This window comes from Pantherophis guttatus, chromosome 3 (assembly GCF_059756535.1).
Source record: "Pantherophis guttatus breed Tessera chromosome 3, ASM5975653v1, whole genome shotgun sequence".
NCBI classification, from domain to species: Eukaryota; Metazoa; Chordata; class Lepidosauria; order Squamata; family Colubridae; genus Pantherophis; species Pantherophis guttatus.
In genome coordinates, this window is record NC_142065.1 from 37,088,717 (window position 1) to 37,114,382 (window position 25,666).

At 41.1% G+C, this 25,666-nt stretch overlaps 1 protein-coding gene across 2 annotated transcripts in view; it reads right to left on the bottom strand.

The window, feature by feature from the left end:
• The window catches only part of LGR6 (leucine rich repeat containing G protein-coupled receptor 6), a 134,606-nt gene extending 113,628 nt beyond the window's left edge, over window positions 1-20,978 (bottom strand). Inside the window, exon 1 of one of the 2 annotated variants that reach the window (XM_087889289.1) lies at window positions 20,514-20,978. In XM_087889289.1, the coding sequence (XP_087745415.1) occupies window positions 20,514-20,740 (227 nt within the window). In that variant the 5' untranslated portion in view covers window positions 20,741-20,978. The remainder of the gene's footprint in view (window positions 1-20,513) is intronic. The other variant, XM_087889290.1, reaches the window with a different exon arrangement.
• Window positions 20,979-25,666: the final 4,688 nt, after the last annotated feature.

Below are 25,666 nucleotides of genomic sequence, written 5' to 3' on the forward strand. Positions count from 1 at the left end.
AGTTTGCAACAGGTAATCACATGACCTTGGGACACTGCAATGGTCATAAGTATAAACCAGCTGCCAATCATCTGAATTTTGATCACATGATTATGGTTCTGCTACAAAGGTTGTAAGCAGTGGTGGGATTCAAATAATTTAACAACCGGTTCTCTGACCTAATGATCAGATGGGTAGGCGTGGCTCGGTGGTCATGTGACTGTGTGGGCATGGCCAACTCAACATCACTCACGTCGATGGGTGCTTCACCTTAGCTGTTACAATTTAATAAGGATTAACCAGAGAGGCAGTTTCTATAAGTAGAGCAATAAAGATTAGGCTAGAAACAACACCAAAATGTTTCCTTCCTGCCTTCCTTACAGGATTAGCCCTGTAAAGTGGGAAAAAACAAAATAAGATTTCTTCCAACAACTGGTTCTCCGAACCGCTTAGAAAGTTAACAACTGGTTCTACCGAATAGGTGCGAACTGGCTGAATCCCACCACTGGTTGTAAGTGTGAAAAACAATCCTAAATCACTTTTTCAGTGCTGTTGTAACTTTGAATGGTGACTAAATGATTTCTGAGAAAGTGTCTTTGCAGAAACAATGTTTAGAATTTAGGGTGGTTTCAATTGACATTCCCTCCCTCTCCCTTTCTTGTTTATTAAATCTTAGGAGAGAAAGGAAGACTAATTTAATCTACTATTGCATAAACTTCATTTTTCAGCAACATAGCAAAGTTTTTTCAAAAGAAATAGGTGTTTTATTTTTTACTGCAGTTTCTTACACACAAAGCTTTAAATAGGAGAATTTTCTTTTCAGTGGAATGTTTGGAAGACAACATTCCCCAGAAGATTCTGAAATAGAACCTTTCAAGCTTTCAGTTTCCATTCTAGGTCAGGGATGCCTCTGGAGCCATTAAGAGCAGCAACAGACAGATGGCAATGTTCTTGGCAACACATTAGTAAAAGTAAACAAGCTGATTGCATTTAGTCTGCAAGTACACAGTATGAGGCTTACCTTTAGGCCAGAATTTATAGGAGAATGACTGTAGTGTAAAATATTGGGACTCTGACAAGGATGATTCAGGTTCAGATGTTTACTTAGTCCTGGTGTGCTGAGAACCTTTACTATCTCACATTCACCTCATTTTGTGAGACTGAAAAGGAGGCAGATGGCCTGCACAGTTTGGAGAAAGGCTGAAGTAAAACTGTCTATCCTCCTCAGGCATGTGCTCCATCACCGGTTCCTGCTTAAGCAATGACTAAAAGAAAATGAACTGAAAGCATCTATTCCCTGAAGTACTGGATGTCATATGATGTCAAGTATTATTCTGTCCAATTGGTTATGAAAATGGAGCTAACTACAATATTTCAGCATGTTTGTCCAGCAAAGTCTAGTCATAACTAATAACGTAATGGCCAATATAAACTGCAAAGAGCAGAGTAAAATATGCATGCCCTAATATGACAATCGCTGTTGAAAGGGACAGAGTGTCTAAAGCCTGCTATTTCTAAGGTCTACCATGGGCTTTATTTATCCATCTGATTAAAAATAACACATGTGGCAGACTAGAAAGTCTCAATCTTGTCTCTTGCAATCCCTTTCTTGCACTTGTTAATGTCCATAAAATTGGGATGGACAACTTTGAAGAGTAACCTGTTGTACCTGTAGAGGCAGAGGTATAACATCTTGCCTATAGGTGATAGTAAGTAAGTAAGTAAGTAAGTAAGTAAGTAAGTAAGTAAGTAAGTAAGTAAGTGCTTGTAGTACAGTGGACTAAGCACTGTTATTAACATCTGCTGCTTGCAATTATTGCAAGTTCAAATCTCACCAGGCTCAAGGTTGACTCAGCCTTCCATCCTTTCAAAGGTAGGTGAAATGAGGACCCAGATTGTGGGGGCAATAAGCTGACTTTGTATAAATATACAAAAGTATGAAGGCTATTGCTTAACACATTGTAAGCCGCCCTGAGTCTCCGGAGAAGGGCGGCATACAAATTAAAGCAAAAAATAAAAATAAAAATTAAATGAATGAATGAATGAATGAATAAAAATAATTTTGATTCCTACATAATGAAGATTCAAACAAGGAATCTTCATTCATGGAACACTCCCTCCTTCAGAGGTTCCCAATCTAGGAAAAGGACTATGTGGTCCATTGTGTCACTCCAAAACATTCTGCTGACTGAAAAATCACAACCTTCATAAATACAGCAGGTTCTCCGCTTCAACTGTTTGAGGAGGATAGACAGTTTTACTTCAGCCTTTCTCCAAACTGTGCAAGCCATCTGCCTCCTTTTCAGTCTCACAAAATGAGGTGAGGTACACATAAGGGCATGCAAACCATGGAAAGGGGACATACAGAGGGAACAGCATGCTATTGCACTTTCTCATACAATTTTAGTTATGTAATGGGGAAAATGCTTAAAGGAAACTAATAGGTAGGAATAATCTAAAATATAATTGCAATAACATCAGACAGGGAAGGCTCATGATACTACTTTTTTAGGCCAGTTGTTGTCAGATTATCATCCCACTTTCCTTTTCTCTATAGCTGTGATGGTGAACCTATGGCACGGGTGCCACAGGTGGCACACGTAGCCATATTGGTGGGCTTGCGAGCTCAGCTCTGGCGTGCATGTGTGTGCCAGCCAGCTGATTCTCGGGCCTTCTGGGCCCACCTGCAATAGGGAAACAGGCTGTTTCCTACCTTCGGAGCGCCTGGTGGGGATGGGGAAGGCCCATTTTTTGCTCTCCTCAGGCTACAGAGGGTTTCTAGGAGCCTTGGGAGAACCAAAATGGCCTTCCCCAGCCCCCGGAGGCCCTCTGGAGGGCGAAAACGGCCCATTTGCCAACTTCTGGTCCCACAGGAAATTGGCAAATGGGCCTTTTCTGTCCTCCGGAGGGGTGGGGAAGGCCATTTTCCTAGAAAGGCTCTGAAGCCTGGTGAGAGCAAAAAACAGGCTTAATGGGCCCACTGTGCCAAAAGCGAAGGGAGCACGGGAGGGTGTCATGTGTGTGGGAGCGAGGCACATAGAATTATGGGTGTGGGCATGCACGCAACCTCCCCCCCGCTCCTCATGCTTTTGGCACGCGATGGCAAAAAGGTTCGCCATCACTGCTCTATAGTATTTGACTTGATCCAAAAAACACCCATTGTGGAATGTCCATGTATTTTTCTACATTCAGCAATAAAAAACTGAGTAAGTACCTGTCTGGAATGAGCTATAACTGTCAATTATAGGAAATGACTTCTGGTAAGGATGCTCTGATTTGTTTTACCTGAGATTTTTAGTCTAGACTATATAGTTTCCAGGATTCTTTGGGTTGAAGCAATGAATATTAGATCAGTTAAAATATTTGATTCCATACCATAATTTAATTATATAGGAAAATTGTATGGAAAAATTCTGTACCTACATTTTGAGAACCACATCTACAGTGGAGTATAGCAGACCTCAACAGTGCATAGCAAAATTATTTAAGAACAAAACGAGCCGAACTAGTCCTTATCTGTTTGCCAGCACAATCAGAACTAGGCAAACTGACTTTTCTATACTTTCATTCTCAGCTCTGCTGGTAAGCCACTGATCTGGAACCCAAAATTCCATGAGGTCACTGCCCAAAATCATGTAGCCTTCGTAGGACTTGGAAGCTTACTGTAAAGAGACATAAAAATGTCATCTAAGTTTCAGACACTGTGCCACAGAAAATGAAAGAAAAACTTAATTCCAAATCATTACAGGAAGGACGGTCCAATATGGGCACTGGAGTGAAACCTGAGCTTGGTTCCTCCAAGGCTTTGCAATGCTTATGGAGTCTGACTCAATCAACACTGATGCTGTCATAACTGGGTGAGAGCCATGCCCGGTGCCTGTTTTAACTTAAGTCTTCCAGGACTAATAGGATATGAATGCAGAATAAGATGAAGGGAAATTCATTTAGACTGAGTGGCAAGGTCTTTGTAGTGCCACATGCCCTGTTGATTATCAGGAAAGAAAGCCAACATTAATTACCATCTTCTCAGTTCTCAGGATGCCCGGCTTCTGGATTGAGAGAAGGATATGATCAGTGACACAAATTGGGATGTCAGCTGCAATATCCTGAATCCACCTAAGGTTGGAAAATGAGAACTGGCAAATAGAAATTGGGAAGTTACAGAAACCTTGCAGGGAATAGTCTGCTATATTTCGTCTGCCGTATTTCCTCCGAGAACCAAGTACACGGTATTATTCTTAGTTCCACTCCACTGAGCTTGATCTATAGCACTCTGTTCCAATGATCAATGTCTCGAATATTGAAACTGTTTGAGAACTCAGTCATTTACATCAGAATTGCACAGTCCCAGGCCCCAAAACAACACTGGATCTATAAAGGCCTTGGTTATTGCCTCACAAGATCTGCAAAGTTTTGCCAAATTGCATTTTTAGCATGATTTTAAAAAAGAAGTTAACGTATTACCAATTTTTAATTAGATCAAATGGAAAGTCAGTGTAAGTTTTGCCCATTACTTTCATGATATTAAAAAATAAAGTGTGACCCAGGAAAAGTTTAGCAGCCCTGATCTACACAAAAATAGATCAATGCAGATATGTATTTACCTGTAATACTTCATCTTTGTTATTCTTAGACAACTGAAAATGCTTTGGTCCAGGAATGTTCACACTGGCTGCCAAGGTTAGCTAATTTTAATATACCACCTGTTCTATATTTTCATGCCACTTTGGTGTTAGATTCTTTTTATAAAACCAAGAGGTCAGTGTTAACCTTCAACATTTTACAGCTGAACAGAATAATTGATTAGTGGATGGGAAAAATATATTCGAACCTTGAATCCTCTTCTCTTCTTTCCTGTAACTTACATTATAACACCTAATTTAATAATTTATTTACAGTACTACTATTATTTATTTGTTTTTGTACTTGTTCATACAATATCTCTCCATTTCACTATTTAAAATAAACAATTTTGGAGATAGAAGTCTACAAAGTTTTGTTTTAAAAAACCCCTCTCATTTAGCATTGGAGACCCAATTAAAATTGACATTTTTGGCTTCACTTTAAGATGTGGGGTACTTCAGATCCAACTCTCCAGAATTGCCTTGGATGAGCATGAATGTGCACAGTGCCCCCTTTAATAATTGGCATCTTTTCCTGAGTTTGCTCAATAACTACATGATCCTAGGAAAATGTGTGTTTAAGTTTCAACATGGTGCAAGAAGTGTTTTGGAGCAGTAATAACACAATGTCAGCATCTCCTTAATTCAAAAGTCTATTTTCCTGGGATTGCATAACTGCTATGTGAGCCTAGAAAAAGGCACAGCTACTTTAAGGAGGTATCCAGAGTTTGGAGTATGCAGTGCATGTCACACCCATTCCAAAGCACCCTTTGTTTTAGATTTGAAGTACTTGGTATCCATGTAAATAGTGTGAATGGGGGGGGAGTTGTCATTAGATTTAATTTATCTTCCAATAGCAGATAATATGGTGGGAGCATGTTCAGCTTTTTTGCAACAAGGAACTTTTCACAATAGCTTTAGTCATGGTTTATTGTTGTAGCATTTGAAGCTAGGGAACAAAGCTGGGGTGGATCCAAACTATTCTGACTATTTGCCAGTCCTTGAAACTCCTTCTGGATATACAATAACCCAGACAGAGGGAGAAGGGATCAAAATCAGAGGAGAATAGAATGGAAAGGACCTTGGAGGTCTTCTAGTCCAGTCCCTTGCTCAAGCAGAGAACCTATAACATTTTAGACAAGTGACTGTCCAGTCTCTTCTTAAAAAACCCCAGTGATGAAGCACCCACAACTTCCGATGGCAAGCTGTTCCACTGGTTAATTGTTCTCACTGTTAGGAAGTTTCTCCTTAATTCCAGGTTGCTTCTCTTTTTGATTAGTTTCCAACCATTGATTTTTGTCCTGCCCTCTGGGCCTTTGGAGAATAATTTGACCCCCTTTTCTTTGTGGCAGCCCCTCAAATACTAGATTTAGACAAAAGTTTATTAGCTCTCATTATTTATTTATTTCTCTTCTGTGAGGAGGATTCAGACTGTTGTGTGAATTGTCTCCATCTAATAGCCTTGAAAAGGAAATATGTTCTAAGCCAACCATATCTAAAGACAAGTAGATAGAAATAGTAATAGTTGCCTTAATTTCAGAAGCCAGGAAGTGGGTGAGACAAGTGTTCTTGCCAGTGGGAAAACCAGAGAGGCCTAAACTCAAAATTGGGAGGAAACAAGGGTGAAAAAAACTGGTTTTTAGCTTGGTCAAAGATCATCCATGATGGCCAGACCGCCAGAAGATTAACATGGCCAAATCTACTTTTTTGTACAATGCTTACAGACATGAAATATTTCTTGAAAGACACTTATATTCAAAGAGCATGGCACTGTTTCAGTTATTTTAGTGTAATGGACAAAAAATAAATAATCACCATTGGATATGACTGAACAGAGTAACAAATGTATTAAACAAAGACCCATTTCCCCAGTAGTGGTTTTGCATAGTGTGTTATTACAGATTTTTCTTCTCTACAAAGTTGAAGTGTCATTCCCCCATCCTGAAGCAACAGAAAACTGTATTGGCCTGCAATTATTGGCCTGATCCCTACCCTGCCTTTGTTTTTCTGAGTAACCCTGAATGCTGCTGTCAATCAAAAGCGCTTGATTGATTGCTCTAGATTTCTTGTTTCCCTGTTTAGCATATCACTAACTATCTGCCATTCATCCTGTAGAAGTGGGTAGTTCTGACTGCAGTACTCTGTCTATTGTTTCTGTATCTGCCTTCCTATATCCCCTTCTGTCATAAGCATCAGTATTGTTTAATTTTCAGAATGGGAATGGCCAGCAAAAGCAGCCTTAGTGGAAATTAAGCCTCTTTGAATTTGGCAAGGGATTATTTCCTTGTCAATCTGCACAGAACTCTTCATTATTATTCTTCAACACATATTTCTTACTAGTTTTAATTCTCTCCCTAAAGTCCCTTCACAAATACAAGGCTTTGAAACAGAAGGCTTGATTCTTTGGGCAAATACTAAATGTTTCCTTCATAACAACATACAGAGAGATAGAGAATCAATCAAAAATCACAAGGAAGCTTTGAATAGAACCAAAATGCTCCCTAAGGTTTTATGTTACGGGGGGGGGGGGGGGGGAAATTCCCACCCCACCCTACTCGACTACATACAGAGGGGAAACCAACTTATCATGAAGCTCCAGTTGGTAATAAGTAATATTTAATTGAGTGACATTAACTTTTGAATTCCCTTTCTGTCAGGTGTGAACTAAATTCTTCTGGGTTCCAGTGCAGTTTATTTGGGAACTAGATATGAGATGGCAGCCTTAATCAGTAAAATAAGCCTGCAAAATTAAGGATTTTGCCAAGGATATCCTGGTCTCTTCATTTTTCTCTCCCCATCCTTCCTTTTTTTTTTATCTTCAAGCCTGAAGAAGAGTTCTGATCAACCCAGATCCATGCGCTTAGCCTAATAGAAGTATATGTTTACTGGCTGACTCCCCAAAATAAAGATATAACTTTACTGTCTTCGTACAGATATTTTAAAGAAAGGACCAGTGAAGGCCACTGTATATCGTAGGTCCCAAGGCCTAAAGAGCTTTCCTCTTTAGCATGGGCATATCCCCTTGGGCAGATGACCTTGCAGTGCCCCAGGGGCAGAAATTGTGACATATTCTCTGCAGCTCCCATCTCCCAGTCCCATGCCCATCCCCCTCAAGAGAAAGCATTTCCTCTCAGTTGTGGTTCTCTTGTTTGCAGCAGGCCGGGTCCCGACAAGATGCTGCCTTGCCTGGGCCTCGCCTTCCCTTTGAACACAGGGAATGTTATTAATTGCCGCCCTGGGGGGACGTTTTCGGTTGGAAACTATTTTGTCTCCCTGAGGTGCCTTTGTAGTGGGACCTCCGGCTGCCGGGAGCCAAGAGGTTCCAGGAATGGCTCCCACAAATACAGGTGTGGCTGACTCACTCCCCCTGAAAAAGGGGGTCCTTTTATGAGGGGAAACTTCTCCCTTCAAACCTATGCTAGACTGCTACCCTCCACACAGTCCTTGGAAGGAGGTGGGAGGAAAGGCAAGCAAGCAAGTTTTGCGTGTAGCTTTAAATCTTTCTTGAAATGCTCTGCAGAAAAAGCTTATAATGCCATTCTGAAACAGCTCCTGTTCCATGGCAAACAGGCTAATAATTCATAGTTTGCAGTTTGCAGTACCCCTAGAATTACAGAGATGACTTTAAGAGCTTTATGAATTTGTCTTTGAGTCTGAGTTTCACTTTGTTTGTAATAGTTAATTTTATGAATAGATCCAGATTACTAAATTACTCTTCAGGATGGTTGTTTGGGAATGGTATTTGGATTATGCAAGTGAGTGCTTTGAAAAGAGGCTACACCAACTGTGGGGAATCTTTTCCAAATTTAAATGAATACATTTTCATTTTCCTCAAATGGTGGCGGGAGGGGGATCTAAAAACTGAAAGCATGCTTGTTTGCTTTTATGACTTTGTTTACTTTTTTTAAAAAAATGTGGACTCTTTTGCTTTGTTCAATTAAAGAAAAATTAAAAAGAAAAGCCCTGATGACCCCATTTTATTTTTCTGCTGATTCTTCTTCTGCCATTGAATCAAAATCATGCCATTCAAAATATCCTTAGAATATTTGCAATCTAGATCAGTGTTTCAGTGCTGTCTGGAGAATTCTGGGAGATGAAGTCCATGAAACTTAAAGATGCTAAGGCTGAGACTTAGAGGATTTTGCAATCCTGATGGTGCTCATTCAATATCAAGGATGGCAACATTCTTATAAAGTTTTCCTTACTTTTTCCATACCCTTCTACTTCAGTTGTCATCCTCCCAAAACAGGGGCAACTACTTGAGGCATTGGCATCTTATGCTAGGTAGTTTCTAGGACTGTTCTTGCTCCCTCTATATGCCTTTGTTGTATTTATCGTCCGCCTGCCCATGTTAGTCACCAGCTGTTTTTAAGCTGCATGGCATATGAAGCTGAAACTATTTTGGTATGTACCACCCAATCCTTGGCCAGACTCCAAGACTGGAAGTAAATCATATTGGAAGAAAAACAAATATGAAGAGGCATTTCAGGAAGGAAACTAAAGGCAAAGAAGAATTTGACACTCCCGTCCCACCCATTGTTTCTCAATTGTTCCCTTGTCCCTTCCTTTTGTTTGGCACCATCTGTGTGCTACATGGATCATGCTGCCATCATAGTGACATTTTTACTCTTAGCTACAACTTGTAGATAGTATTTATTCACTGGTACCTACTACTTGCATCTTTTCCTAAGATAACATCCTTTCTAAAATGTGGACTAGAGGGTTGAACTGCAATCCTTTGCAGTTCCTAGCCGGTATGGATCATACTGTCTGGAGCTATTGGAAATGGTAACCCAACAAAGTTTGAAGAAGAGAAAGTATCCTCAAAGTACATTGCCAAGTTGGGTGGGGGAAGCTGCTGAGTACTGTCCTAGATATCTGCTTACAAACTACTGTCTACCCTTAATAAAACAGAATTTGTTTTTGTTTGAGTGTTCATTATTGCTTGCCAGTCATCAGAAAAGGAATAAAATGAGCTGAAAGAGAAACTACCAAGAAACATTTCTAATCTTAAACGTGTTTGGAAATATGAAGCTCTCATCATTCTCTTTTCTTGGTTCCTGAACCTTAGCAGGTGCAGCAAAAAAAAAAAGGAATTGAAGTATGTGACATGGCTGCCCTACGCTCCCCTCATTCACCCTTTGGCAATCCCAGCCCTGCCAGATTTCTTTTTTTAAAAAAAGGCTGTTCAAAGCAAGTCCTAAATTCCCATAATCACTCGTTAGATCTCCTAACATACAGATTTAAAGGTATGAGCTCAATTCTTGCACTGTCCTGGCAGATTTATAAATTGCTTTTCCAGGAGGAGGAGGAGGGATGAGACAGGAGGGAGTCAGGGAGGCATGACTTATTTCTCTTTTGCTATTCCACTATTTTCTCTTGAATTCCCTAGAAATATTGCTTGGGTGCAATGACAACAGGCCATGAGCTCCCGAAGAGAGCGGCAGAGTCTTTTTGTGTTGTTTAATGTTTGGGTAAGCTTATCCATCTTAGCGTTTTTCATCAACACCATTATAATGTGCTGGTTTTGTAGACATGCCTCAGAAGCCTTCCAGATATTGCAAGACTACAGCTCCCAGAATGCCTCATTATTGATCATGCTAACAAGGACAGCTGGAATTGGTATTCAGTGACAGCTGAAGATATACAGCTTCCTTATCTTTGTATCATAAGGATAGCCCAGTGCTTCATTTGCAGGGATCAGAGGAATTTCCCTAAATTGGAAACTTCCTGCTGAGAAAAATTAAAAACTATTCCATCTTGCTGACATTATGGCTTTTATCAATAGCATCATAAGTGGTTAAGATCCATGAAAAGGCTCGTCTCTGCAGTAAATTTAGCTGCTTAATTAATTTTGATTTATAATATTAGTTGGCACTTCAATAGCAGTTCTGAATGCTTAAATTGCTTTGCTTATCTTGTTATAATCCCTACAATGATTCTTTTGGAATAGAATTAAGTGTTAATTATATTATACCATAATTATGCCATATAATTAATAGTATATTATTTCTACTTTTTGATGTTTAGGCAGGAGAGACAGTTCTTATATAGTTTAGATGGCATTAACTGTCCAAAAGTAGGAGGCTGAAAGAGAACTGAAGTTCCCTGGCATACAGATAATCCTTAGGATGAAAACTCCAAAAATGTGGTTAGTAGGTAGTTATTATATAATCAGAGATCTGATTATACAATACTGCAGACAATTAAGAAGAGGTGGGAAAGCATAGCTGAAAACTGAGAAAGAATGAAAATGGAACCAAGTGTTTTGGGGAGAAAAATGGTTAACAGTGAGTATTTGTGCAAAAATGGGGCTCTGCTGATAGACCTGATTTGTTGACTAAACAGTTTGACTGGATTGATGACAACATTTGTAGAAGACGCAGCTAAGCCATAACAAGATATCCCCATTATGGTTTAGAACAATGTGTGAATCTGGCTGTAAGCCTATACTATAGAAATACAAAAGAATACCAAACTAAAATGCATTCAAACAACATGATCTTGTGCTCATAATTAGATTCTGCTGCTTCTGATTATATGTAGCTCATTCCCTCTTCTCTAATCCAGACATGTCAATTCTCAGCCTCTTCTGATCAGCATGGCCAGGGCTAACAATTGTGGAAACTGAAATCCATTCATTTGGAGGGCACCAACGTTGAAAAAGTTTGAGTGCATGAATGTACACACATGACCATAAAGACATTTCCATTTCCTTACAAACATGTGCATGTAACATTGCACTGTTGTATAATTACAGCAATATTTTGCTATAAACAAACCAATCAATTGGCTTTTCAACTTCCTCAGTTGCCAGAGACAAAATCCAATATGGCATCTGGAATGACTTATCTCATGTTTTACTTTTTCCATATTTCCATAAGACATTTAATTGCCAGCTTTAACTTTATTGGGCTTAATTCCATTGTATCATCACAGTGCATGTGATTTTCCTTCATAGGATGGCTTGGAGATCTAGTGTTGTCTTAAATATTTCTAAATATTAATCATTGTGTTGTAGGACCAGGTTACTTCATTCATATAATCCTGTTCCTGCCTATACAAGTATTACACTTAACAATCCAATAATTTTAGCAATCCTACTTGATCGTCATTCTTTTCATCATTCATTTTTTTCATTAGGAGTCCTAGGCTGCTCTTGAAAGGTACCTGCAAGCTTCAACTGATGCAGGTTGCAGCAACCAGGCAGTTAGTTATATGTGGCACTAAAGTGGCACAGATTATATATCCCTGCTCCATAAGATGCATTGATTGCCATTTTGCTTCCAGGCCCAATTCAAAGTGCTTTAGACCTCCTCATGGCATGGGATTGGGTTATCCGAGAGACTGCTTCTCCCCAAATGTAGCTGCCTGTCCCATAAGATATGGTAGAGAAGACATAGCGCAGGGTCCCAACTGGTGTGTCTCAGAAGATGTGTCCTCTATACTAGGGTGCCTTTCTTATGAAACGTTCCTCTCCCCCCAGCCTCCTGAAGTGAGGTTAGTTCCATCCATGTTAATGTTCAGGAAGTCCTCAAGATCTGGCTATGCCATCAGATCCGGGATCCCCAGGGACTGGTGAAATTCTGAGATGGGTCAATGTCTGTGGTTAATATTGTATTTGTTAGTATTTAATTGTATACCGTCCAGAGTCCCTCTATGATTGTTTTATAATTTTAATAATGATTGTCCTTATATATTGACTTAACGTATTATTGTATGAGACTCAGAAATGCTTTTTATGAGATAGACCACCATATAAGTTTGATAAACAATTCAACAAACAAAAATAAAGCAAAGATTTATATTTTGCTTATTCTTCCAAGATTCCTGCATGATACACTCCAAGGGGTTGTTTGAAGTCCAAAAGCCATAGACAATATAAAGATGTGTATCTATTGTATGGGAACTAGTGTATGTCACATATACTAATAGCTTTACAGCAGCTTCACTGGTTCTGATCCATTTGTGGATTCATGGTGCTGGTTTTAATAAATGGATGCCACAAATACAGCCTCTGTCTATATATTCTGCTATCTGGTTTGAAGCAGAATGTGACTGAGAATAGAACCTTTGTTATTTTGAGATTTTTAAATTGGAAATAGGAATCTCCCTTGCTGGAGAATCTCTTCTTAATCTCCCTGTTCTAAATTTGAATGTAAGATGAACAAGAATGCTTAATTTGGATTTCAGAATGTAAAATCTGCCATGATTAGTACATAACTAATATAGGTAAACTTGTTCTCTCTAGAAATATCATTCTCTTTTGCAGCATTTGCTTTCTGGCCAATAAAAATACCCCAGTACAACCTGTTTCAGCAGAAGGCATAATTACATCCACTGTCCACCACCTTGCAAATGAAAACAGCTTCCTGGACTGTTATGCTACAAAATAAATAACTTGAAGACACAAGATCTTTGGAAGATGAAGTTGAACAGACAAAAATCATAAAATTGAAGCTTCTTAGGGCTTTGTGTATTTTTGTGTATTCCTTAGTGTACTCATTAGGGCAGTGTATTTTGCCACCAACTTTGTTACCGTGTTTCCCCGAAAATAAGACCCTGTCTTATATTTTTTTGAATCCTGAAATAAGCGCTTGGCCTTATTGCCATGCGCTCAAAAGCCCAATTGGGCTTATTATCAGGGGATGTCTTATTTCAGTTTGATACTTTATTTAGAAACCTCTGTGAGGGAATAACACAATATTATACATTCTGTGCTTTCCATGACATACAGAGTTGGCTCCTTCTTAAGTATATGCAGAAACTTCAAGTTGTAGTAGTAAAAAGCATTTTACTAAAGAGACATTCAAAATGATATCCCGGTGCCTGGAGGCTGTGCGGATCTGGATGGGGAGAAACAAGCTCAGACTCAACCCCTCCAAGACCGAGTGGCTGTGGTTTCCAGAGTCCCGGTATAGCCAGCTGGTTCCATTGCTGACTATTGGGGGTGAGATCTTGGCCCCCTCAGAGAGGGTTCGCAACTTGGGCGTCCTCCTGGATGCATGGCTGTCTTTAGAAGATCATGTGATGGCTGTGGCCAGGGGGGGCTTTTTATCAGGTTCGCCTGATTCACCAGTTGCGTCCCTTTTTGGACTGGGATGCCTTGCGCACAGTCACTCATCCCTCGTCACTTCCCATCTGGACTACTGTAATGCTCTCTACATGGGGTTCCCCTTGAAGAGTACCCAGAGGCTCCAACTGGTCCAGAATGCAGCCACGCGGGTGATTATGGGAGCGACACAGTGCACCCATGTAACACCGCTCCTCCGTGAGCTGCACTGGCTTCTGGTAGTCTTCCGGGTGCAATTCAAGGTGCTGGTTACCATCTTTAAAGCGCTCCATGGCTTAGGACCTGGGTATTTACGAGATCGCCTTCTGCCACCGATAGCCTCCCACCGGCCAATTCGCTCCCACAGAGAGGGACTCCTCAGGGTGCCGTCGGTCAAACAATGTCGACTGGCAACCCCCAGGGGGAGAGCCTTCTTTGTGGGGGCACCTGCCCTCTGGAATGAATTGCCCCCGGAGATTCGTATGATCCCTGACCTACGTACCTTTCGCCGTGCCCTTAAGACTTTACTGTTTCAACAGGCTGGGCTGTTTAATAATGAATTTTAATGGGTGTTTTAGTTTTTAATCTGGGCCAAATTATTTAATATGTTTTAAATTGTTTTTAAATTTTATACGTATTTTATTGTGGCTGTGCACCACCCTGAGTCCCTCGGGAGAAGGGCTGTATAAAAATTTAAATAATAATAATAAAAAATACAATCATGTTGCAAGAAAAATCTGTGAATGGACTGAATTAAGGAAAACAGTTGAAATTTAGAGGAAATTTCACAACAGATGTAGTTGTCCTAAACTCTAACATCATTTGGACCCTATTTAAGAGTGAGGAACTCTAATCATTAGCCATGCCTGTTGGGAGTTGTATTTCAACAAATATCTACAATGTCCCAGATTTTCCACTTCTGCCTCAATCCAACCAGTAAGCAATTTTTTGAATGTAGCAATAACATTTCTACATCTTCTTTTGAATGAATACAGTTATTATCCAGTGCTCGCCCACATTCTAATGCTAGCACTGTAGATAGAAGCTTTTTGGTAATTTCAAATACTAAATTCTAACACCTTTTCCTCAGTACCCAGAAGGATGAAAAGATAGACTAAGCTCAAGTTAACCGAGGACAGTTTTTTGCCTGGGATAAAGTCCAGATTGTACAACTTTTCACTGGCTATCCTGTTTGCATTCAGCAAGAAATTTAGAAGAGACAGGAGAAAGATGGCACTTGAATTTCAAATTCTTACACAGGGTGTGAAATTCCAAAGATGGGTGAAGAATGTTGAAGAAAATTGGAAACTCAGTGAACATCTACTAATTCAGCTTGCACAAGTTCAGCAGCGGAGAAGAGAGAACAAAGCTGAGATAACTAGAGAGATTGCTATTTATTGCTACAATCAATATTACAACACAACACACGATAAACTGGGATGGAAAAAGAGCAACATAGGGTCACTAAGACAAGCTTGCTCTTCAGGAGTAGTTTGTTACTGCCTCCTTCCAATGATAATGGGTTTTTTTTCACTTCCCAAGTATATCTAGAATCCTAAAATATCCTAAATCTAATAGTCTTTCATTCAAGGAGGCCTACCTGGGTTAAAGATTAATACTATACCAAAAAAAAAAAAAAAAAAAAGAGCTGAAGAAATGAATGATGCTATGAACCTGTCCTTAGATGAATATGTTGATTTAATCTTATATTAGCACCTTTGTCTCGTGGCCATGTGACTATTGAAAAAGAATCTAAAGTGTGTAGGTAGCTGAACTGGGCTGAAATCAGCCATGGCAGAATAAAACACTCAGTGGCTGTAGATAAATCTATTTTAAAAATAACTATTTAATCAAGTTCTGAAGGATTCTTTTCTCTTGAGCTACTGTATTCAATAGAGAATGGCTTCTTTACTGCTTTATTATGTCACACTGGAAGTATTTTAGTCCTGGCAATAAAACTAATGTAATTAAACTCACTTCATTTACTTTTGTATAGAAATACCCTATCTACTTTCCACAAAAATATATTTGTAGGTGTAGGTTGCAAAACCAGATTTTGCCTGGTATGTTGTGTGAATCCAATTCATATTGCTAATGTAAGGTTTAATGTGTTTTGCAAGCCAGAAAATTGATCTGAATAAACTCTGGTTAAATTAAATTTGTGTGAATGTAACCATGATCAAAAGATTTCTAAGCTGTGATGTGGGAGATCTAGTTATTTTTACTATTCTATATTTAATATTTTCTGAATACAATTCATTTACAGAATAGATTCCATTTGTCTTTTAGAGAATTTGCAGGAGACCTGATGCTTCTGTGAAATGCAAAGGAAAAGTTTTAAAGGAATTGTTATTCAGAAATTAAAAAGTTGGAGGAACTCTATTTAAGGATGCATTTTGGAGACTATATTTTACAGTGTAAGGTTGATTCCCTTAAAGAACTGTCAATGGCGCCACCATACGCTGAAACTAAATTATTGTCTCCTAGAAGGATGTTCCTAGAAGAGGTACAATGTGATTAAAGATTCCTTTGAGCTTAGCTAGACTTCTAGGTAACTATAGAGAGAAGTCAATGTCATTTTCTTGGCAAACATTTAGAAGTGGTTTGTCCAGATATTTTTTAAACTCCCAGATCTAGCTTACAATTCTTGTATGTATTAATATCAGTCCTTTAGATTTACACTAAGTTTGCTCATAAAAATGATAGATCAATTGAAAGCAATTAATATTTGCAGATGCCCTAAATTCAGAGCTTTCTAGTTGGAGCAAAAAATGTCTCCTGCCCAAGACATTGTAGTTTTAACACCCAGACATGATCTTTGAGCTTCCATAGCCAGAATAAGCTTTTTAGTAGATTCCTCGAATCTGCTGCTTGTGTTGAACTCGATTTTCAGTCAACTATGCCAAAGATGGGAGTTGTAGTCAAAAATCCCTGAAAAGCTCCTGATTGCAGAAGTTTATCACATGTGCTCTGGCAATCTCAATAGAACTATGACTACTAAGGATCAAATTATCCAGGATATATTAATAAGTGCAAGAATGCACATGTTAACAAACCACAAAAGCAAAGATGTGTTAAGACAGAATTTGAAAGAAAGGGAGGTACTGAAGCTTTCTCTTCACTATTTCTCTACTTCAAATTTTCTCAAAGACTTTTTCCTTGAAAGATATTAAATACACGTTCACCTTTCTTCCTAACATAGCATAATTCTAAATTCATAGCTACAGCCGAAAAGGACCTTTGGTGCCCCTTTTTATATTCTCGTTCTCATGCCTGAAAGATGAAGAGTCTTCCTCACAGAGTTCATATGTACAGTACGCATTCCAGCTTTGAGATGAGAGACTGGTTGTGTTGACCTTGTGGCTAAGATCGCTTGTGTCAAACGCAGGGCTAGTTCAGCACCAAACAAATAGAACATTTGTCGCTGGCCTTAAAAGGGGTGCTGATTTGCAGCATAGCTTTCAGTCCTGCTAGCACTTTCAGCCATAGGAAGTCAAAGCAGGCTCTACAGGGAGAGGGGAAGCACTATCAACAGTTGTTGCTGCTTGTGCTGTAACTCAAAGACTTGTAAAGTAATTGCACAAAGGTGCAAGCAGGGCTTTCTGTAAGTAAATTACTTCTGTAAGTAATCAGGTGCCTTGATCAGGGTGTCTCTAGGGCAAACTGAAGGGAAAGTTTTTCCTCCAAGGCCTTGAAGACAAAGCAGATTTGGATGAATTCAGGGGTAGACCGGGTCCCTTAAGACCCTGAAATCCAGCAGGTTCTGACAGGTTCTGGAGAACCGGTAGCAGAAATTTTAAGTAGTTCAGAGAATCAGCAAATACCACCTCTGGCTGGCTCCAGAGCGGGGTGGGAATGGAGATTTTGCAGTATCCTTCCCCTGGAGTGGGGAAGGAATGGAGATTTTGCAGTATCCTTCCCCTGCCATGTCCACCAAGCCACGCCCTCCAAGCCACACCACACCCACCAAGCCATACCCACAGAACCGGTAGTAAAAAATATTTGGATTTCACCCCTGCCTTACGAGCATTTTAACATTAGCACCATATAATGCTGCACTGTGAGCTACAAATTAGGCCATCCTTATTTCACTTTGTTAGATTCCTAAGTGTGTTCTATAGAAATCAGTTATTCACATGTATTGTGCAAAAATCATGCCACGGACTGGAAAAGTTGCATTTTAAAGGGGAGAGTCTCCCAGCCATGAAAAGTATTATATATAGGAAATAATATTTTGGGGTGCAGAGCTGATTTCTGTTATTTAATAAGATTGCTTATGGAGCCACTAGGTTGACTAGTATGAGAACCTACTTTGACTTGATCAATTCTGTTTTTTCAGTCTCCCACTGAGGCTTCATTGCTGAAGCCAAAGATTTTCACTAATTCATGTCCCCCCCCCTTTTTTTTTTTTTTGCAGAAGGACTCTGGATATAGAACTTTGGGCACCCAAGGCAATATCTTGGTTTTATATATATAGCTTACCATGTTAGATATTTGCACTGTAGATCAGAGCCTGTAGTACAGTGGACTAAAGCACTGTTATTAATATCTGCTGCTTGCAATTACTGCAAGTTCAAATCTCACCAAGCTCAAGGTTGACTCAGCCTTCCATCCTTTCAAAGGTAGGTAAAATGAGGACCCAGATTGTGGGGGCAATAAGCTGACTTTGTATAAAAATATACAAAAGTATGAAGGCTATTGCTTAAGCCGCCCTGAGTCTCCGGAGAAGGGCGGCATATAAATTAAAGCAAAATAAATAAATAAATAAATCCTCAATTATCTAGAAAACTTTCCCTCTTAAATATCTCTCCCCTGGCCCCCCCCCCAGCTTGGTGTAAAGGAGAAACACCTTCAAATAGCAATCAGAAAGCCAAAGTCTGGAAGGTAAGACAATTGCATTACCTCCTGAGTTTCAATCCAGTTTTCTTCTGGAAATGGCTATAACTATATTTCTCTTAAAGGAGAAAAACTGGCTTGGCAGGAGATACCAGGTGTGAGTGTTCTCCCATAAAGAAGTCAGAAATGCAGCAAGACCCAAAGGCAGAGCTCCCACCAACTCTTTGCCCTGACCTCTAGGCAATGCTGCTTACAGCACAGATTATTTAGTGCAGCGTTTTTCACATTTGGCAACTTTTGAGGTGTATGGACGTCAACTCTCAGAATGCTGACTGGGAAATTCTGGGAAGTTGAAGTCTGCACATCTTAAAATTGCCAAATTTGAAAAAACATCGATATAGTGTCAAGAAACAGACAGGAACTCTCTTTGTCAGGTATCCCACAAAACCTTTTCCACAGATTTCCGGACAGCCTTTCCCAAACTTTTTTTGCATTGTCTCTTTGTATGATTTCTTAAAGCAAAGCCAAATTCTTTCACTCCCTTCGTCAGCGCAGGGAAGTTTAGCTAAACTTTCTCTGCCTAAATATGCAAAATCTCTTTCATAAGCGGGCGACTGTCTGATTTCAAAGCGAAAGCGCCGCTTGGAGAAAACAGCCACGAAGCACGCAGGGAGGCAAGGATTGCCCAGTTTTGCTACCCACTCATTCATCTACGCTACAGATAGACGAGCAAACAACTTTCCCAAGAACAGAATAGACGTGGCTGGGACCGGTGGAAGCGAAACTTCAAACGTTTCTTCTCTACCATGGTTTGGGTTCACCGGACCAGAAGAGCTTGCTCCTCTCCTCTCCCCCCCTTCCCCACGCCGACCCCTTCGGTTTCCAAGCCGCGGGGGACAAACTGGATGTTGACCTTCCCCGAGCCTCCAAATCCCCAAACGATCCCGGCCCCTTGACTTGAGAACTACGGAAGAGAGAGATGGGATCCCCGTCGCAGTTTGCCCTAATTACTCAAGATAAATAGAGTCTTAAAGAGCCAGAATCTGCCCCGCAAACAAGCTCTGTTTCCGCTGATCCGTAGCAATCAAGAAGTAACGCAAGCAGAACATCGCAGTATAAACAGGCTGAGAGAGAGAGAGAGAGAGAGAGAGAGAGAGAGTGAGAGAGAGAGAGAGAGGGAGGGAGGGAGAGGAAGAGGAAGAGGAAGAGAGGGAGGGAGAGTGGGAAGAGAGAGAGAGCAGGAGGGAGAGAGGGAGAGGAAAGGAAGAGAGGGAGGGAGAGTGGGAAGAGAAAGAGAGAGAGAAGGAGGGAGGGAGTGGAAGAGGAAGAGAGGGAGGGAGGGGGGAGAGAAAGACAGAGAGAAGGAGGGAGAGAGGGAGAGGAAGAGAGGGAGGGAGGGGGGAGAGAAAGACAGAGAGAAGGAGGGAGAGAGGGAGAGGAAGAGGAAGAGAGGGAGGGAGAGTGGAGAGAAAAAGAGAGAGAGAAGGAGGGAGGGAGAGGAAGAGAGGGAGGGAGGGAGTGGGGGAGAGAGAGAGAAGGACTGAGGGAGGGAGGGAGGGAGGGGGGAGAGAAAGAGAGAGAGAAGGAGCGAGGGAGGGAGAGGAAGAGAGGGAGGGAGGGAGTGGGGGAGAGAGAGAGAAGGACTGAGGGAGGGAGGGAGGGAGGGAGGGGAGAGAGAAAGAGAAAGAGAAGGAGCGAGGGAGGGAGAGGAAGAGAGGGAGGGAGGGGGGAGAGAAAGACAGAGAGAAGGAGGGAGAGGAAGAGGAAGAGAGGGAGGGAGGGGGAGAGAAAGAGAGAGAGAAGAAGGGAGGGAGGGAGGGAGAGGAAGAGAGGGATGGAGAGGGGAGAGAGAGAAGGAGGGAGGGAGAGAGGGGGAGGAAGAGAGAGAGGGGGGTGGGGAAGGATACGGCTAGAGGCGCCCTTGGCAGTTCTGCCCCCCCCTCTCCCCCTCCCTTCCCCTCCCCGGGAGAAGCAAAGCAAAGCAAAGCAAAGCAAAGCAAAGCGCCCGACAGGTCTGTGCTTACAGGTAGGCGGTGAAGGGGCTGAGGCCGGCGGGCACGGAGGCGAGCGCTAGTTCGGAGCAGTCGGCGGAGAGCGCGATGCCGTCCTCCTCGCAGTGGCAGAGCGGCGGGCAGAGGACGGCGACCCCGGGCGGCTGCGCCGCTGCCAGCGTGCCGGAGAGCGCCAGGACGAGCCAGCAAGGCAAGAGGCTGCCCAGCCGGGCGGCGAGCGGACCTCCCGCAGCCAGCATGCTGGGCGCCGCTTGGCCGTCTCCCTCTGCCCGAGCGGTGCGCGGGAAGACGCCAAAACTGCTACCGCGGCCGGCTGCACCTTCCGAAGCTCCCGTGCTCGTCTTCCTCGGCGCCGCCGGGAAGGGGAGGCATGGCTGGATGGTCGCGGTTATTGGGTTTCACACGGGCTGGGCTGGGCTGGGCTGGGAGGTAAAGACTCGCGGGGAGGAGTCAGAGACCGGGCGCCTCGATCCCTCTGCCTCCCTCGCGCAGGCATTTCGTTCAACGAGAAGGCGCGGAGAAGAGACCTGCCAGGAGCCCAGCAAACATTGCTTTGCACCCAGGCTCACAAAACGCTTGAGAGAGGGGGGGGGAGGGAGGGAGGAAGAGAGAGAGAGGGGGGGAGTGAATGAGTGAGTGAATGAATGAATGAATGAATGAATGAATGAATGAGTGAATGAACGAACTCTTTCTGAGGAAAGTATAGCATCCCTTCTAAGCACCTCAAGACGTTTTGGACATCAGTTCTTGCCAGCCCGGGCTACCAGGGCCAATTAAAAGGGATTTAAAGAGAGTTGTAGTTGCCTATCCCAATGTCTAACATTGTCTGACCTAGGCCCATTCTGTTACAAGGACTTTTGGCCTGGTGTCCTTTTCCTCCTGCCCACTCTTCTACAGAGGTGTGTGCTTGTTACCTCAAAGAGATCTCTGCGTTATTCCAGAAGGAGTTTTCCTTTGCACATCCAGGACTCTCTCTGTTAAGGTCAAGTAAATATAGACTGCTACAGTCTATAGGCCCCGAATTTCTCTTACTACTCTTTTTCTTCCTATCTATTTTCATTCAAAAAATGAAACTGTGGAGAATAATATTTCCTAGCTAAAATGGGGGTATTCGTGCATTTCTTTAATGAGGTGGCCATGGGTTAGAGGTGAATGTCCTATTTTTATGTGCAATCCTCTGTTTAATGTTTGCAGCATTCCTGGCTCCCTATACTTCCATTAAATCCCTAGATAACTCTTTCCACTGGACTGCTGCAGTAACTATGTTTTTGTTAGCATTAAGGGTGACTTATATTCTTAAATGATTGTTAGAAGATTTTTCCACCCAGATTTGTGGTGGAAATTGTCAAAAGGCGCCCTATGCTGAGCCTTAGATTGTTACATTGGCCCATTGAATCAATCCTAATTTTACTGGTGCAATTTAATGTAAAGATTCCTAGACAGTCGATTTAGTCCATTTAGGCTCTTCCTCCAGGGAAGAGACAATCCAGTGACAGGTGTGCCTGGAAAATTTAATTTAAAAGCATACTGAGGCTTAAAGAGACATATTAAGCAGAGATTCAGATTAGGTGACAAAAAGTAATACAGCCTCTCTAAATAGAAAGAAAAACATAAATACATAATGGCTGGAAAAGTTCAGTCAGCAAAGTAACAAAGGCACCCAGCCAAGAGATTTATCTGCATGCATTTCACAGAAGCTACTTCCAATGCTTCACCTTTTTATCCTTGATATTCTTTTTTCTTCATACATTGAGTTGTTGCTCAAATAAACTCCTGCAACTCTGCTTAGCCAATTCAAACCTATTTAGTATCACTGAATTGTAAAATCACTGAACTGGAAGGAGCATTTGAGCCTGTGCAGCCTGTTCTCACTGGTATTATTTCTTTCTGACTAGTAGTAAAGCATGTAAACAGGTTCAAAGTACATGCTGATCCCTACCACAAATGTGCAGTGCATTATATAGGTCCAGAGATATTCAAATTTGTTTTGCCTATGTGCCCTCACATGTGCAAGTTACTAGGGTTTACAGTATGTAGGGCAGTGGTGAAATCCAATTTTTTTTACTAACAGTTCTGTGGGTGTGACTTGGTGGGCATGTGTAGCTTGGTGGGCATGGCTTGGTGGGCGTGGCTTGGTGGGTGTGGTGGGGAAGGATACTGCAAAATCTCCATTCCCACCCCACTCCAGGAGAAGGAGACTGCAAATCCCCATTCCTTCCCCACTCCTGGGGGAAGGATATTGCAAAATCTCAATTCCCACCCCACTCTGGGACCAGCCAGAGGTGGCATTTGCCAGTTCTCCGAACTACTCAAAATTTCCGCTACCGGTTCTCCAAACTACTCAAAATTTCTGCTACCAGTTCTCCAGAACCTGTCAGAACTTGCTGGAGTTTATCCCTGATGTAGGGCTATTGTAATGGCTGGATTTTGCAAGACTGAAAGATTTGCTGGAGTGAATCAGAAGTAGCTCACACTTGCTTGTTGTTTTCCAGACAGGCAGCTTTAGTCTGCTCAAATAAGACCAACAAAGAGCCTTATTCTTATAGTCACTGGTCTTTTTTTTTTTTTTTTTGCAGACAATATGGTTTTGTGTACCTGTTATTGGGAAGTCCCATTTGCATTGTTTTTGCAAAACTGTAATTCCTCTCACTCAAGACATAATTCTGGGCATGAGTAACATCTGATCCACTGCATATCTACTACCACAAGCTCCTTCTGGTTGATGCCTGAAGGATGCAGATCATGAAGATTATGCCATCAAGTCAGTTAGCAACCACATAGACTGGGTTTCTCCAGAATAAATGTCAGATTAAGGAAAGGTGAAATAAAGGAATTTGATTAGGAAATTATCTGAACTTTTGGACAAATTCTCCAAAGCAGATTCCAACATAATCAAACTTATTTACTTAGCCAGCTATTATTTAGATACAACTCTCATAGTTTTAGACATAGAATCAGTTAGAGACTACCAGATTCCCCAGTTAAATTGGTTTTATTCTCATGCGTGAACATAAAGATAATGGCAGCAGACAAAACAGAAGAAAGCAAGCCTAGGGTATCATTTTTCATTGGATTTATTTATTCATTTAATCTACTTGTAGTGGATCAAATCGTGTAGTTCTTAGACCCTGCTTTCTAACCTGATGAAGTAAAATTTATCCATTAAAATAAAAATAGCAATAATAAAATTAAAATTCCGATAAAACAAAATTACGATAAAATTGATTGTTGTAATGCAAGCTCAGTGAAAAACTTATTTCTACCAATTAGAAACTGAGTTAGTACATTAATGCATCTCTCAAGATAAAATAATAAGTTTACCATTTGACAGTAGTAGTTTTTAGCTGTAGAACAGGACTGTCAAACTCATGGCCTGCGGGCCAGATGCATCACATGCTGGCCACCCCCATGCCCGGTTTAGCGAAGGAGAAAAAAGTCCTGATACATCACGTAATGCCATCGTGATGACACGAGTTTGACACCCTTGCTCTAGAACAACTTTCCCCAGCCTTGCAACCTTCATATAGCCTGGAGATACCATGTTGAAGAAAGCTGCATTAGTAGAATCCTTCTGTTCATTTGAGTTAGGCTTTTGGTTGAGCTGTGTTGCCATAGTCAAGCATATTTAGTAGCTTTTATAAAAATTCTGCTACTAGGATTTTCATGACTATATCAAGATACCATAGTGAATTGTTCCTTGAGATATGTAAAGGCTAATATGAATATAATGTGATTGGTGATATACAGGGAACCATAATAAAAAATGTGGAAGACCTATCTATAACTGGATTCAATCCTTGTGCTAAGGCATAATGTGGCCTTTTTTTGGGGGGGGCAACCATTGCAGTGTCTAATGAATACTTTATAGGTTAACATGAATTTGGACCCTGACAATTGTGATTGATAGAATAAACCATCATTAAGCAAATCTTGAGTTAGTGCAATATATCATGTCAGTCTATATGTTTCTTGGTATTTTCTGGACTGCACAGTCCAAGGAATTTGTTTCAGATGGTGGTAGACATTGTCCACAATACATTGTATCAGTTTGACACCAAAATAATTATCCTAATTTCTCACAAATTTTTTAACAGTGAAATAAAAAAGGATAAAGTATAGAAGATGTGCCCTACATTGTTGGACAATCATTAAAAATTATATTTATTCAACTTTGGAAGATTTGCTAATCATAGTCTGAAGAAGAATTAGCCATTCATACAATGTACCTAGGCTACCTTTGTTTCCAGCCAATATGTTTCTCATAATGGCTTTCAAAAAGAATATATCAAATCACAATAGGCAATAAAGCATGCACAGACATGGATGAATGCTAAAACAAACAGAACTAGGAAGTAGCATTTCAAATCTCCTTTAAGTTTGCCATAGATATAATTATTGAAAGCAAGTAATATTCCTTACTTTACATTACAAAATATGGAATGGGCTAAATCCTTTCTTAATTTAATGGGATGGAAAAAGAAAATCAAAGTACCATGAAAACTTTAGAAATGCGCTGATTAACTTTGCATGGGCTCAAAGTAGGAAAATTTGCAACCGGCTTAAATAAAGGAAATCAGATGGAGAAGTTAACAAAGCTATTTGGGAAGGAAGCATTCATTGGGCAATTAAGATTACAGTGAATATGGCTGAAAGTGGATCATTGGAATACAAATGGTGACTATGTCAAGCCTGACAGAAAAATATTTAAAGGCTATACATTGAAAACTGCCCCATTTTCTTTATAAAAATGAAGACTATAGAATTTCATGTGCCTGCTGTGAAAATGGCAAGAAATGCTCTATATCACAGGTGTCAAACTCACAGCGTCACGTTGCCGTCACGTGACATTTCATGACATTTTTCCCATTTGGGGAACGGGTGGGTGTGGCCTGGACATGACCCATCTGGCCCGCCAGTTTGACACCCCTGCGTCTATATTCTTGGGCTAAGCAATCTAATCATTACATTTTAAACCATGCTTTCCAAGTGGCCTTTAATGTCAACTACATATAGAATGTGGTAGGGCACGGGTGTCAAACTTGCGGTGTCACATTGCCGTCATGTGACATATCACGACATTTTTCCCCTTTGCGGAGCTGGGATGGGCATGGCCTGTGTGTGACGCATCCGGCCATGGGCTGCCAGTTTGACACCCCTGTGGTAGG